The sequence below is a fragment of the Aulonocara stuartgranti genome (assembly GCF_965226115.1).
Source record: "Aulonocara stuartgranti genome assembly, chromosome: 23".
Taxonomy (NCBI): Eukaryota; Metazoa; Chordata; class Actinopteri; order Cichliformes; family Cichlidae; genus Aulonocara; species Aulonocara stuartgranti.
Genome location: NC_138958.1, coordinates 28,786,835 through 28,800,677, shown reverse-complemented (window position 1 = coordinate 28,800,677; position 13,843 = coordinate 28,786,835). Strand labels below are relative to the sequence as shown.

Here is a 13,843-nt window from a genome sequence, read left to right as displayed (position 1 = left end):
TGTCCTGCCACGCGTGACGGGGGTTACACCCAGACAGCTTTGTGCCGTCCTCCACGTGTGTGTGAGCTTGTTTGGGTGTATAGGTGGGTGTACCTTGCCTTGAAGAGTCAGCTGTGTGTGTTTGGGTGTGTGTGTGTGTTTGCATCTGCATGCAAGAAAAAGAGCCAAAAAAGAAGAATAAAAGGAGGAGGGAGGAGGGAGGAGGGGGAGTATCCCAGTCAGGTTGTTTAGTGTCTTTGTATGATCTTGCCCCCGGGAGAAAGGGCAGGAAAAAAAGACTGAAAAATGTGTGTGTGTGTGTACCTCTCTGTGTGCCATTGTTCTCTTGTCAGAGTTACAATGACACACACACAGCATTAAAATCTACACACACACAAACACACACAGTCTGACGGATCACACACCACTGCTCACCTGTCATCGTCAAAGACTGCGTTTGTGATCTGCCATTATGTGAGAGTGTGTGCGTGTCCACAAGGAGCATGCATGCATGCACGCACGCACACACACACACACACACACACACACACACACACACACACACACACACATACATCTGGGAGTTGTTAAGAATGGGGAAGTACAGGGAAGGGAAGTTCTGAAGAACAGTTTACTGACAGGAATAGTAATATTTGGTCACCTGAAACAGCCGCACACTTAATTCTTCATCATTTTGCGTCATCAGCATTCTGGAAGCCGGCCTGCTCACTATTTAAAGATTTATACATGTGTGTTGTTTTTCTCTATTTCAGTTCTCCCTTTTTTGACAGCGTATTGTTTAGTATTAGTCACGGCACATGTGTATCATGTCATATGGCATAAACCAACCTGTTCAAACAGTTACGCAAGAATGTGTCTTTTTTTATTTTGAGTTCTCCTTCATTTATTTTATGGACTTTTATGGCCACGGAAATAAAATGATCTCATTTATAAAGCAAAAATAAAATTAGTTGATTAACTATGAAGTATGCGCATGACTTAAACTGAATAAAAACATTAAATAAATAATTTGCAATAATCGCCAACATGTACGTGTTTACTCTGAATCTCTGAGCACATTTCAAGTTCAAGTTCACGATCCTCCTTTTGTGCTGCTGTATTTTTTACATAAAGACACGTCTCAAGTTGTCCTGTGATGTAACAGGATTTAATATGAATTTAAGATCAGCTACAATATTAACGCCCCTGATTCTCCTGTAGCTGTTCCTGCAGCAGAGCGCCAACATCTGGTGAGGACTGTTACAGCGGCAGATTAATATCCATAGTTTTGGCACTGGATACTACAGTCACATCTGGCTGCAATGTTCTAATGTCCACATCATTTTTCAGTTACTTTCCCTCTTGCACTCCAGGTTTTCTGAGGTGGAAATATGCTGTGCTTGTGCAGAAAGAAATGCAGAAACACAAGTGGGAAGTTTTTCCTTCAAAGATCAAATTGGTGATATCACCCATGATTTATTTTTTTCTCCTTTCAGGTTCCTGATCGATTCCTGGAGGTGGCCCAGGTGACCCTTCGTGAGTTCTTCAACGCCATCGTGGCTGGAAAGGATGCGGACCCATCCTGGAAGAAGGCCATCTACAAAGTGATCTGCAAACTGGACAGCGAGGTTCCTGAGGTCTTCAAATCCCCCAACTGTCTACAAGAGCTCCTCCATGACTGACTAGGCCAAGGGAAGAAGCAAAGCAAGCTAGACAGACCTCCGAGGACAGTGAGAAGACTGTAGGAAAATGCCGCCAAATGCTCGGAGTTAGACTAGTCGGAGGTCTGTGATGAAATGCGATTGAAGGTTTGTGACGTTCATAAAGATATGAACAGGCAGTTCTGTTCGGAGGCTGCCAGAGAGCTTCGCTTATGGTTATCATTTGGTCAGCCCGTCTTTTAAAAACAAGATGTTCTATGAAGAAAAAAAGCTTTTCCTCTTACATGAGGTGCCGGGCTGCGACCCAGAGTGCGGTTATGCTCAAATTAACATATTTTGTTGGGGAAATGAAAAAGCAAAATGGTGAGAAACAGAATCCCATCGAACTGGCAGAGAAGCTCCTCGTCCTTGAAAACCCTCGTCTTCTCTTTTTCCTCCGCCTTGTTTAAACTTTTCCATCCTTCTCCGGAGGAACAAAGGTGCGATGAAGATGACGATTTGACCTGTGACTTCGAGTCAGGGGGCAGACTAAAGATTAAAGAAGATAATATATGAAAAAAAGATCTTTTTATTGTGGATGTTTTTAAGTTACATGGACATTTTTGAGACAAAAAAGTGGTTTGTGTATTTTTTTCTTTCCTTTGTATAAGCTTACATCCTCTCTTCTACGACATGCACACAGATACACCCCTCATAGGAAAGCACAGTAGCATTCCCAAATCCTCACCTGAATCCAGACAAACTGGGCAAAAAACCCACTTAGTTGTTGTTTATCTGATTCATTTCCCCTCCTGTTTTTACTTAAGCCTCCTCTTATTGTACTGAGACTTACTGAGTGTCTATATTGACTGTGTGGCTCTCTCCCTGCCCCATCGCTCTCTGGCTGCCCCCTTCTCTTCACATATCCAGAGCATCAGAGATTCATCAGTACTGGGTTTTTTAGCAGATGCTAGAATTGACAGCTGCAAACATTTCAGATGAAAATCCACAGTAACTAAAAAAAAAGTAAAAATCTGTTCTAATGCATTAATTCAGCAGCTGCATTTAGGTCCTAATGTCAGCAGACTGAAATGTTGCTGCTTTTTAAAAATGTTTTATTTGTTTGTTTGGACCAACCCTGTATCTCCATATGCTGTTTGCGCAGGCGTTCCTTAAATTGTCTTTATTTGATCTGTACATGATCTGTACTGAACAGGCAAATAATCATTTTAGTTCCCTCTGGGGGACAAATGATATAATGCACGTTTCCTAATCTGCTGTTACATACGCACCAATGTCAAAACGATAAGATGAGTCACTGTTTTCTTTACAATACTTAAAAAACGTGGCACTGATTCATGAAACAAATTCTTGTGATATGTTTGAGGCTTGGTTTTGTCCATGATGCCCCCCTTAAGGCCTTCACTTTAAACCACTGTGTCACATTTCTTTTTAATTAAAAGTGTTGAAGATGTTCATAGATGCAAACAAAACAACGGTATGTCTCAGATGGTGCTTTGGCCACAGACTAATCTTTGGAAAAAATTGAAATCTGTGTTACACAATCATGATTTTTTTTTTAAGTAATCATTAAATGTCCTGATAAGCACCAAACCAGTTCCCCAGGTACTTCCTCTCTGCTCTGGACAGCTGAGAGGGGGCAGCTGCACCGGCCGGGTCATGTGTGAAGTGTTTAAGGTTTTAACAGCTGAAGAAGAAAAAAAAAAAACAAAGCAAAAAAGAAGAAAAAAAAGACAACAAATGCTGATATTTGTAGCTTGTATAGATGTAATAAATACTCTGATCACTCTGATATTGTTATTATTTATAACTGAAATAATTATTCCTTTTAATGTTATTCTGATGATGATGATTATTAATGCTTGCTACAGATTTGACCAGTGGTTTAATCATGTTTATCCATCAAACTGCAACATGAAATAAATTATTCTTTGAACAAAAATCAGTCGGAGGTCGTTTGTAAGCTCGTCGCCACTTTCTTCCTGCTCTGTTTGCGCTCGGCTGAGGTGCGGAGGGCGTTGACCGCTTGAACGCACCAGCTCGCCGTCAACCCAAGCAGTAACTAGGCAACGCGATGGCCACTTTAACTCGGTCCATGCCCTCGTCCCCTCCCTCCCTCTCTCTCTCTCTGGATCCTGTATAAGGGGGGGGGGACATGTGATCCCTTGTTGTTGTTGCTGATGAATTGAAAAGAGGAGCGCTGTGTGATTATTGTCAGCACAAAAGCCTCAAAAAGCTGCTGACGCCTAGATTAGGCAGTACAAAGACGCAGGGACACACACGCACAACACACAAAAAGACATAGGTACAGGCTCTCAGTTGCGCACACAAAAACACGGGGACGAGGCCCGGCTGCCCTCGTTGCCCTACGCTGCTTCTCACTCCCCTGTTCTCTCCTCCGTTCATCCTCTCACACCCCTCCATCACTCCATCGCTGATATTACTCTCCTCCTCCCCTCTTTTATACCTCTACTGTCTCCTCTTCGCTTCCTATCGCACAGATTTTATTTCATCTACCCTCCTCTAACGCCACTTACCTCCCTAACACACACAAACACACACCATGCCCTCTGTGTGTTGGCGCCAAACACTAACTGGCATCACACAATGCCAACCACCATCACCAGCATGGGATTAAGTGCCAGCACTCAATGTGCTTCTTTTTTCCCCCCCTTTCTTTCTTTCTCTCACCGACGCACACACGCAACAAATAAATACTGCCAGACTTCCTGCATAATAAAACAGTTTATAATTCTGTAAAGCTATGTCTCCTGTAATAATCCAGTCTCAATTAACATTTTTTGCCTCTATGTAGAAGTCAGAGGGGATTAAATTAAACAAAACAAAAATTCACAGGAACATTTGCCAAGCACGAAAATCTGAAACCACAAAGATGGAGGTGGCTGTCGCTGGCTTTAATGTGACTGCTTTGCATTCAGCAAAACCAAAAGTACCTTCAAGAAGAGGCTGAATAGCCACGAAACAAGGCCATCAAACGCCACTGTGACGGGGACGCTGTGTCCTTCGCCAAAAAATGGCCGCTTGCTCGACAACAGAGACTTCAGCCGCAGGGAACGTCATTTCTACAATCGTGTCTTTGTTTTTTTAGCACAGCGTTTGATTGACAATTTGGTTGTGAAACATCTGATCAGACAGCCACATTAAACACAAACTAGAACTACCAGATCATTTTTTTAATCCTTTCAAGGATATTCAAGGTTTTGTGGGAGTTGGACCAACCAGTCTACACATTCTTTAGTGGACTTGGGCAGGGCATTTGACCAGGTTCCTCAGGAAGTGTCAGAGGGTTTCTACTTTGGTGGTTGCAGGATCACCTCATTGCTGTTTGCAGATGATGTGGTTCTCTTTGTCACGGCGAGTGAGATGAACCGTATAAAAATAATAAATGAGGATCCAATTGCAGGCAGTAGTGGAGGAGTGAAGGTGGTTTATTGGACACGAAATAAATATAGACAAACAGCAAATGGAGCACGAACTAAACTAGACTGGAGACAACTAAACTACTGAATACATACCGGAACTCAAACATGAAGCAAGGTGGACGACGGTACAAGATGGTGACGGCAGGGAAACACACAGATGACGCAGGGTGGAAACACAGACGGACCAGCAACAACAATGACGGAAGACATGACTTAAATACACAGAGAACCACAGGGGAATTACACACAGGTGGTGGACACAGCTGGGAATAATCAACAAGACGAGACAAAGGTAAAAATGAACACACTCACATGAGACGCAGACCTTCACAATAAAACAGGAAACAAAACACACTTTACTAAGACACAGACTAGACAGAGACAGACTTGAAATGACATATGAAACTAAACCCACATCTTAGACCCAGACAAACAGAAACATGGAACTCTAAATAGACATAAACATTACCATAACACGACAAGAGAACAAGAACACAATCCCTGATGCAAACATAAATCAAAACACAATAAACTCAAAATACTGGGTCCAACGGACCCAGAACCGTGACAGTACCCCCCCTCAAAGGGCTGGCTCCCGACAGCCCCAAACAGAAAACACAAGCACCAAGCCAGGGCGGGCGGAGGGGGCCCAGGAAGGAGGGCCCGAAACACAAAAAACCAGGAGCACGAGAGTCCAGAACCAAAACACGACTGTTCACTAGTCCATAACACAGTCAGGGAGCCGACCATGCACACAGCAACGGCGGCGACGGGAAAACAGTTCAGGAGGCCGACCGTGCACACGGCAACGGCGGCGACGGGCAAACAGTTCCGGAGGCCGACCCCTTGGAAGGTAGTGGCGGCCACTGAGCAGGTCCGGAGGACAGCCGCGATGCCAGCGGCGGCGACAAACCCTTTCCGGAGGCCGTCCCCGAAGGCCATGATGCCACCTAATAGGCCCGGAAAACGGCCAGCAGAGGCGAGGCGGAACGGGTCGAGCTGGCTCTGACGGCGGTGTGGCAACCGCAGGACCAGGCGAGGCAGGACCAGACGAAGCTGAAGCTGAAGCGGAGGCTGGACCAGACGAAGCTGAAGCTGAGGTTGGACCAGACGAGGCTGAAGCTGAAGCCGAAGCGGAGGCCGGACCAGACGTGGATGAAGACACGGAGGCCGGACCAGGCGTGGATGAAGACACGGAGGCCGGACCAGGCGTGGATGACGGCAGCGGGACGGCTGCGGAACCTGACGGCAGCGGGACGGCTGCGGAACCTGACGGCAGCGACGCTGCAGGCGGTGATGCGAATGGTGATGATGTGAATGCTGTAGGCGGTGGCGTGAATGCTGCAGGCGGTGATGTGGATGCAGGCAACGGTGTAGGAGTCACAGGGGATGATTCAGCAGATGGTAGCTGAACAAACTTCCCCGGACCGCCAGCAGATGTGAGGATATGCTGGCTGGGTCCTCCAGGACCCTCAGCTAACGAGGCGTGGTGCTGGGTGGGCTCCTCGGGCCCTCCAGCAGACGTGGCTTGAGGCTGGACGGGCTCCTCGAGCCCTCCAGCAGACGTGGCTTGAGGCTGGACGGGCTCCTCGGGCCCTCCAGCAGACGAAACATGACGCTGGCTGGGTTCTCCAGAACCGCCCGCAGATGAAACATGAGGCTAGTGCGGTTCTCCCGAACCCCCAGCTGACGTGGCATGAGGCTGGTCGGGCTCCTCGGGCCCACCAGCAGACGTGGCATGAGGCTGGTGCGGTTCTCCTGAACCCCCAGCTGACGTGGCATGAGGCTGGACGGGCTCCTCGGGCCCACCAGCAGACGTGGCATGAGGCTGGTGCGGTTCTCCTGAACCCCCAGCTGACGTGGCATGAGGCTGGACGGGCTCCTCGGGCCCTCCAGCTGACGTGGCATGAGGCTGGACGGGCTCACCCGAACCCCCAGCTGACGACACTTGAGGCAGGATGGGCTCCTCGGGCCCTCCAGCCGACGAGGCAGGACGCTGGCTGGGTTCTCCAGAACCGCCAGCAAACATGGCTTGAGACTGGACGGGCTCCTCTGGCCCTCCAGTGGAAACAGACACTGAAGCAGCAGGTACGGAGACCTCCGCCAGTGTGGACACTGGCTGGGACTGAGCAGCACAGTGGCTAGACTCAGGCAGCAACAGTGGGATGCAGTCCTCAGAGGGCTGAAAGTGTTCCCTAATACACTCAGCAGAGGACGGAGGCGGACGGGTGAACTCACTTGAACTCTCAAAGGGTGCTGAGAGCTGAGACTGTTCTGGTGAGTGCTCCGGTGAGGCTGCTGGCGCTGGCGTCTTGACCTCTAGGGGTCCAGAGTTGGCTGGTGACTGACACCCAGCCTCTGGGGAGGCCCTAGAGGGAGCAACTGTCTCTGACATGGCCAGCTTAAGAGAACCAGCAGATATTGCGGTGAAGTGTGTTCCCTGCTTTGAACGAGACCGTGAGGATGGTGGCTGAGTAAATGAGCGGGCAGACAGCTGAACTGGTGGCGACTGAGCAATAGGCAACGAAGCGGCTACAGACTGACCTACAGGTAGCGGAGACGATTGTAGTGGAGTCGTAATGAGTGGTGGAGTGGCTGACTGAACGGAGGGCAGCGCGGCTGCTGACTGAACTGAGGGCAGCGCGGCTGCTGACTGAACTGAGGGCAGCGCGGCTGCTGACTGAACTGAGGGCAGCGCGGCTGCTGACTGAACTGAGGGCAGCGCGGCTGCTGACTGAACTGAGGGCAGCGCGGCTGCTGACTGAACCGTTAACTGAATTGCAGACCCAACGTTAAACTGTGGTGAAAGTGTGGATGGGAGAACATGATCAGAAAAAACTGCTTCGGTGAGGTTTACAACTTCCCCTGAATGAATCAGTGCAGGTGAAAAAGGGTCCCAAACATTTTCATTGTCTAAATTCATAATACCAGGCTTGGAAACAGAATGGAAACAGTCATTAACACAGAGCGTGGGCTCAGGAGAAACAGTCTTTGAAGCAGTGGCCATGGATGAGACAGAAAAATTATTGTTATCTCCAGAAGACACACAAAAAATAGCTCCAGAAACAACAGTCACAGAGTCCGACGCAGCAGAAAAAGTGTCCCTCACACTCACCACAGCCGATTGTTTCCGTGTCCCGACATCCGGCTGTGGGGTGCCACGCCGACGGCGCAAACGTCGCTTCTTTCTCGGAGACGGCTCCGACAGGCCGGGTAATCCCTCGTCCGGCGGTTCGGACAGCACGTCCTCCGTTGAAGCGAGCAGGCGAGCGGTAGCGGCAGGGGGGTGTAGGTGAGGCTCATGGAGAACGTAATCCTGCACGAGCGGATGCAAAGAGTCCAGTAGCCAGGGATAACAGGTAAGGAGGTGTTGTAGATCGGCTTCAACGGAGTGAAGAGGCGCCCCTCCCTCATGCTCAAGCAGCCGGTAAACCAACTTAGAGGCGGAGCGGACAACGGCCTCCTGAAGCTCCCTGGGTGGGGTGACTGCCGCTGGATCCATATCTGGCTGGTCCGTACTGTCACGGCGAGTGAGATGAGCCGTATAAAAATAATAAATGAGGATCCAATTGCAGGCAGTAGTGGAGGAGTGAAGGTGGTTTATTGGGCACGAAATAAATATAGACAAACAGCAAATGGAGCACGAACTAAACTAGACTGGAGACAACTAAACTACTGAATACAAACCGGAACTCAAACATGAAGCAAGGTGGACGACGGTACAAGATGGTGACGGCAGGGAAACACACAGATGACGCAGGGTGGAAACACAGACGGACCAGCAACAACAATGACGGAAGACATGACTTAAATACACAGAGAACCACAGGGGAATTACACACAGGTGGTGGACACAGCTGGGAATAATCAACAAGACGAGACAAAGGTAAAAATGAACACACTCACATGAGACGCAGACCTTCACAATAAAACAGGAAACAAAACACACTTTACTAAGACACAGACTAGACAGAGACAGACTTGAAATGACATATGAAACTAAACCCACATCTTAGACCCAGACAAACAGAAACATGGAACTCTAAATAGACATAAACATTACCATAACACGACAAGAGAACAAGAACACAATCCCTGATGCAAACATAAATCAAAACACAATAAACTCAAAATACTGGGTCCAACGGACCCAGAACCGTGACACTCTTGGCTTAATCAGGTGATGACCTCTAGGTTGCAGCTGAATGTCAAAGGGGCGGGAATGAGACCAAGTCTGAGGTCCTAATGGAAGGGTGGAGTGCCATTTCTGGGTCAGCGAGGAGTTACTGCTCCAAGTGTAGAAGCCTAAATATCTAGGGGCTTTGCTCATAAGTAGAGTATGAGATTGGCAGAAGGATGAGTGGGGCATCATCAATGATGCAGACAATGTACCAGTATGTTGTGGTGAAGAGAGAGTTGAGTGTGAAAGCACATCTGTTTAGCTACAGTCCTACAAAAAGAAAGAATGAGGAGGAGGGTCCAGGTAGAGGTCTCTGCTTAAAGTGCCAGTATGACATCATACATCATAAGCCGCTGCAGTATTCTCCTGAACAACAGGTGTCGCCACGCAGACAATACCACCACATGAGCGCTGATGAAGGAAGAGAAGAAGCCAAGAAAAGACTTTACCGAGTGTGTTCTTTTCCCTCAAAGTCTCAAGTTTTCGAACTCTTGCAACATCCTCCTCTGAATACAGTGGGGCAAAAAAGTATTTAGTCAGCCACCGATTGTGCAAGTTCCCCCACCTAAAATGATGACAGAGGTCAGTAATTTGCACCAGAGGTACACTTCAACTGTGAGAGACAGAATGTGAAAAAAAAATCCATGAATCCACATGGTAGGATTTGTAAAGAATTTATTCGTAAATTAGGGTGGAAAATAAGTATTTGGTCACCTCAAACAAGGAAAATCTCTGGCTCTCACAGACCTGTAACGTCTTCTGTAAGAAGCTTTTCTGTCCCCCACTCGTTACCTGTATGAATGGCACCTGTTTGAACTCATCATCTGTATAAAAGACACCTGTCCACAGCCTCAAACCGTCAGACTCCAAACGCCGCCATGGCCAAGACCAAAGAGCTTTCGAAGGACACCAGGAAAAGTATTGTAGACCTGCACCAGACTGGGAAGAGTGAATCTACAATAGGCAAGCAGCTTGGTGTGAAAAAATCAACTGTGGGAGCAATCATAAGAAAATGGAAGACATACAAGACCACTGATAATCTCCCTCGATCTGGGGCTCCACGCAAGATCTCATCCCGTGGGGTCAAAATGATCATGAGAACGGTGAGCAAAGATCCCAGAACCACACGGGGGGACCTGGTGAATGACCTGCAGAGAGCTGGGACCAAAGTAACAAAGGTCACCATCAGTAACACACTACAACGGCAGGGAATCAAATCCCGCAGTGCCAGACGTGTTCCGCTGCTGAAGCCAGTGCATGTCCAGGCCCGTCTGAAGTTTGCCAGAGAGCACATGGATGATACAGCAGAGGATTGGGAGAATGTCATGTGGTCAGATGAAACCAAAGTAGAACTTTTTGGTATAAACTCAACTCGTCGTGTTTGGAGGAAGAAGAATACTGAGTTGCATCCCAAGAACACCATACCTACTGTGAAGCATGGGGGTGGAAACATCATGCTATGGGGCTGTTTTTCTGCCAAGGGGACAGGACGACTGATCCGTGTTAAGGACAGAATGAATGGGGCCATGTATCGTGAGATTTTGAGCCAAAACCTCCTTCCATCAGTGAGAACTTTGAAGATGAAACGAGGCTGGGTCTTCCAACATGACAATGATCCAAAACACACCGCCCGGGCAACAAAGGAGTGGCTCCGTAAGAAGCATTTGAAAGTCCTGGAGTGGCCTAGCCAGTCTCCAGACCTCAACCCCATAGAAAATCTGTGGCGGGAGTTGAAAGTCCGTGTTGCTCGGCGACAGCCCCAAAACATCACTGCTCTCGAGAAGATCTGGGGCCCGTTCTTCGTACGTCGCTTACTACATCCAAGATCAAATGACACATCCAAGATCAAATCATCGCGCTAACTCTGAGCTCGCTATTCCGGTTCCCCGAACACACCTGTTGTTGACGATTAGTATAGCTGGATGAAGTAATGTGAGATCACTGGGTGGCCCAACAGGGGCTACGCATCGATAGTAGAAACATTGATCGGCAACCCTTTGATTGGTCGGCGAAAATGTCGAAGGAGCGTGCTCGGTATTCTTCGGCAGCAGAGCAAGAACTCTTGAGTGAGGGATTTCAGGAGTTTCAGAGTCTAATTAAAACGCAAGGGAACACTGCAAAGGCTGCAAAAGCAAGGAGAGAGGGCTGGCAGAAAGTTGCTGACAAATTAAACTCGTAAGTAATTCAATAATAACAATAATAATGGAGTGGATTTATATAGCGCTTTTCAAGGCACCCAAAGCGCTTTACAATGCCACTATTCAGTCACTCTCACATTCACACACTGGTAGCTGTCACAGCTGCCCTGGGACAGACTGACAGAAGCCAGGCTGCCATATCGCGCCATCGGCCCCTCTGGCCAACACCAGTAGGTGGTAGGGTAGATTTATCATATCACACTATATTATCCAATATTATATTACATTATATTATATTACATTATGTTATATTATATCCCCTTTCACATTAGAGCCACAACAGGACCCACTAGAACATGGGAACAAGTAAAAGTGAAATATAAGAATATTCTACAGAATGGTAATATTGATCACTTATATTGCTTTTCGTCTCTTGGACAGAGACCCTGAAATAATCTGTTTGTTTGTTTATAACAGCAACCAAGAAAAGGGGCAGCGCAAAAAAAGACAGGTGGTGGTCCTGCACCCCCTCGTCAACAAGTTGGTTAAGTGAATAATACCCTCACGGGAAAATCGATATCTCTCTATGAGCACACTGTCGCGCTGAGCTAAAGGATCCTGTCTGTCCCGCAATATACGCTGAATCCTGAAAACTCTCCTTATCAATCTTGCACCTTCGGCAATGGGTGGCTCGCGTATACGGACAGGACATGGCTGCAACAGGCTTCCCAAATCCACCTTCGCTTTTATAGCCGTGGTCTCCCATCTTGATTACACGAAGTAAATTGCAATTACTACTCTGAAATCTGAATTACATCTGTTATAATCACATACATGTAATAGAATGTTAATAGTACATTTCCCTTTTTTAGGAAATGACCTGTATGTATCTGTGTGACATCAATAAAAGGATCAAGTGCTGCATTATCTTTAGTTACATTGATGTTATTTATTTATGGTACAACAGTGGTAAAATATCGCTGTTGCTTTCGTATACATGAAGCGGAAATACCTGAGTGGCCGCGAGCTAATCCTGTTTACATAAAGTAAACCTGCTCCCGAGCAGGTTTACGCTTACGGCTCTGTTGCTATGACAGCAAGTCCCGGATGGGCTTCGAAGAACCGAACGATCCAGGATCACGCGAAATCGTCAACAGTCAAATCCGGCTAACTTACTTAGCGAGGTACGAAGAACGGGCCCCTGCATGGAGGAATGGGCCAAAATACCAGCTACTGTGTGTGCAAACCTGGTAAAGACCTATAGTAAACGTTTGACCTCTGTTATTGCCAACAAAGGTTATGTTACAAAGTATTGAGTTGTATTTTTGTTATTGACCAAATACTTATTTTCCACCCTGATTTACGAATAAATTCTTTACAAATCCTACCATGTGAATTCATGGATTTTTTTTTCACATTCTGTCTCTCACAGTTGAAGTGTACCTCTGGTGCAAATTATTGACCTCTGTCATCATTTTAAGTGGGGGAACTTGCACAATCGGTGGCTGACTAAATACTTTTTTGCCCCACTGTATCTGTATGTCTCTGAGCTTTTGTGCTGCAATATTTTTAAAATGGCAATAAAAACTGACACAATCGTACACTCGTGTCGTGCGATGGCTAGGTTCCAAATATCGAGAGGTGCACGACCAGCCAAAGCACCTCAAATACTGTGGTGCATGCCACATGATGGTGTAACATTCAGAGAGCATAAAAACACCCTTAGACTGCTACCCTTGCCACCCGGACCCACATAAATGGCAGAAAATAGATGTATGAATGAACGGTTGGATGACATCTTTTTAAATACTAAAAAAAAAAAATCAAACACATTTGTCATTTATATGTCATGTTAACATGTCAGTTATACCCGTCACATCCCCCTGCACTATCACTGTGCACAACAGCTGGTTTGCTCAGTACAACATGTGCTGTTACAAGAGATGAGATTAAAAGTTTGATTCCACTTTGCAGGGGATGTTTTTTCTTCATTTTATTGCTGAAATTTGCAACAACAAAAAAAAATTCTGTTAGTAGGTTTATTAAAATGTTGGTAAACCAACTTGCTAGGACATCTTGGAAGGTTGTCCAGCTACCCTCCATCCTGGCTGTTTAGGGCAAAAAGAGCTTCAAAGCAAATACAACATAAACATTTGACATCCTAATATTTTGAGCACATTCAAAACTTAGCAATGCTAAGAGGTTGGTGTCATGCAAACGAGTTTCTTTTAGCTTTTGCAGCATCTGCACCGCAGATGGGGTTAATAAAGACACATTAAACAGAAACTTGCAGATTTCAGCTTAAAAAGAGCACAACACAGATACACGCGCAAGAAGGCGAAGGGTATCTTGTGCATTAGCTTACTCTGCCAAAGCTTTTCATTTGAACAGGAGGAGCTGAACAGGAGGTGGGGTCACTCTTTCTTCTATATGATCATGTAC

At 46.7% G+C, this 13,843-nt stretch overlaps 1 protein-coding gene across 5 annotated transcripts in view; it reads left to right on the top strand.

The window, feature by feature from the left end:
- prox1a (prospero homeobox 1a) overlaps positions 1 to 3,381 on the top strand; it is a 121,134-nt gene extending 117,753 nt beyond the window's left edge. For 4 of the 5 annotated variants that reach the window (XM_082524813.1, XM_082524814.1, XM_082524812.1 and 1 more), the window contains one exon: positions 1,476 to 3,381. In XM_082524813.1, the coding sequence (XP_082380939.1) occupies positions 1,476 to 1,661 (186 nt within the window). In that variant the 3' untranslated portion in view covers positions 1,662 to 3,381. The remainder of the gene's footprint in view (positions 1 to 1,475) is intronic. The other variant, XR_014274804.1, reaches the window with a different exon arrangement.
- Positions 3,382 to 13,843: the final 10,462 nt, after the last annotated feature.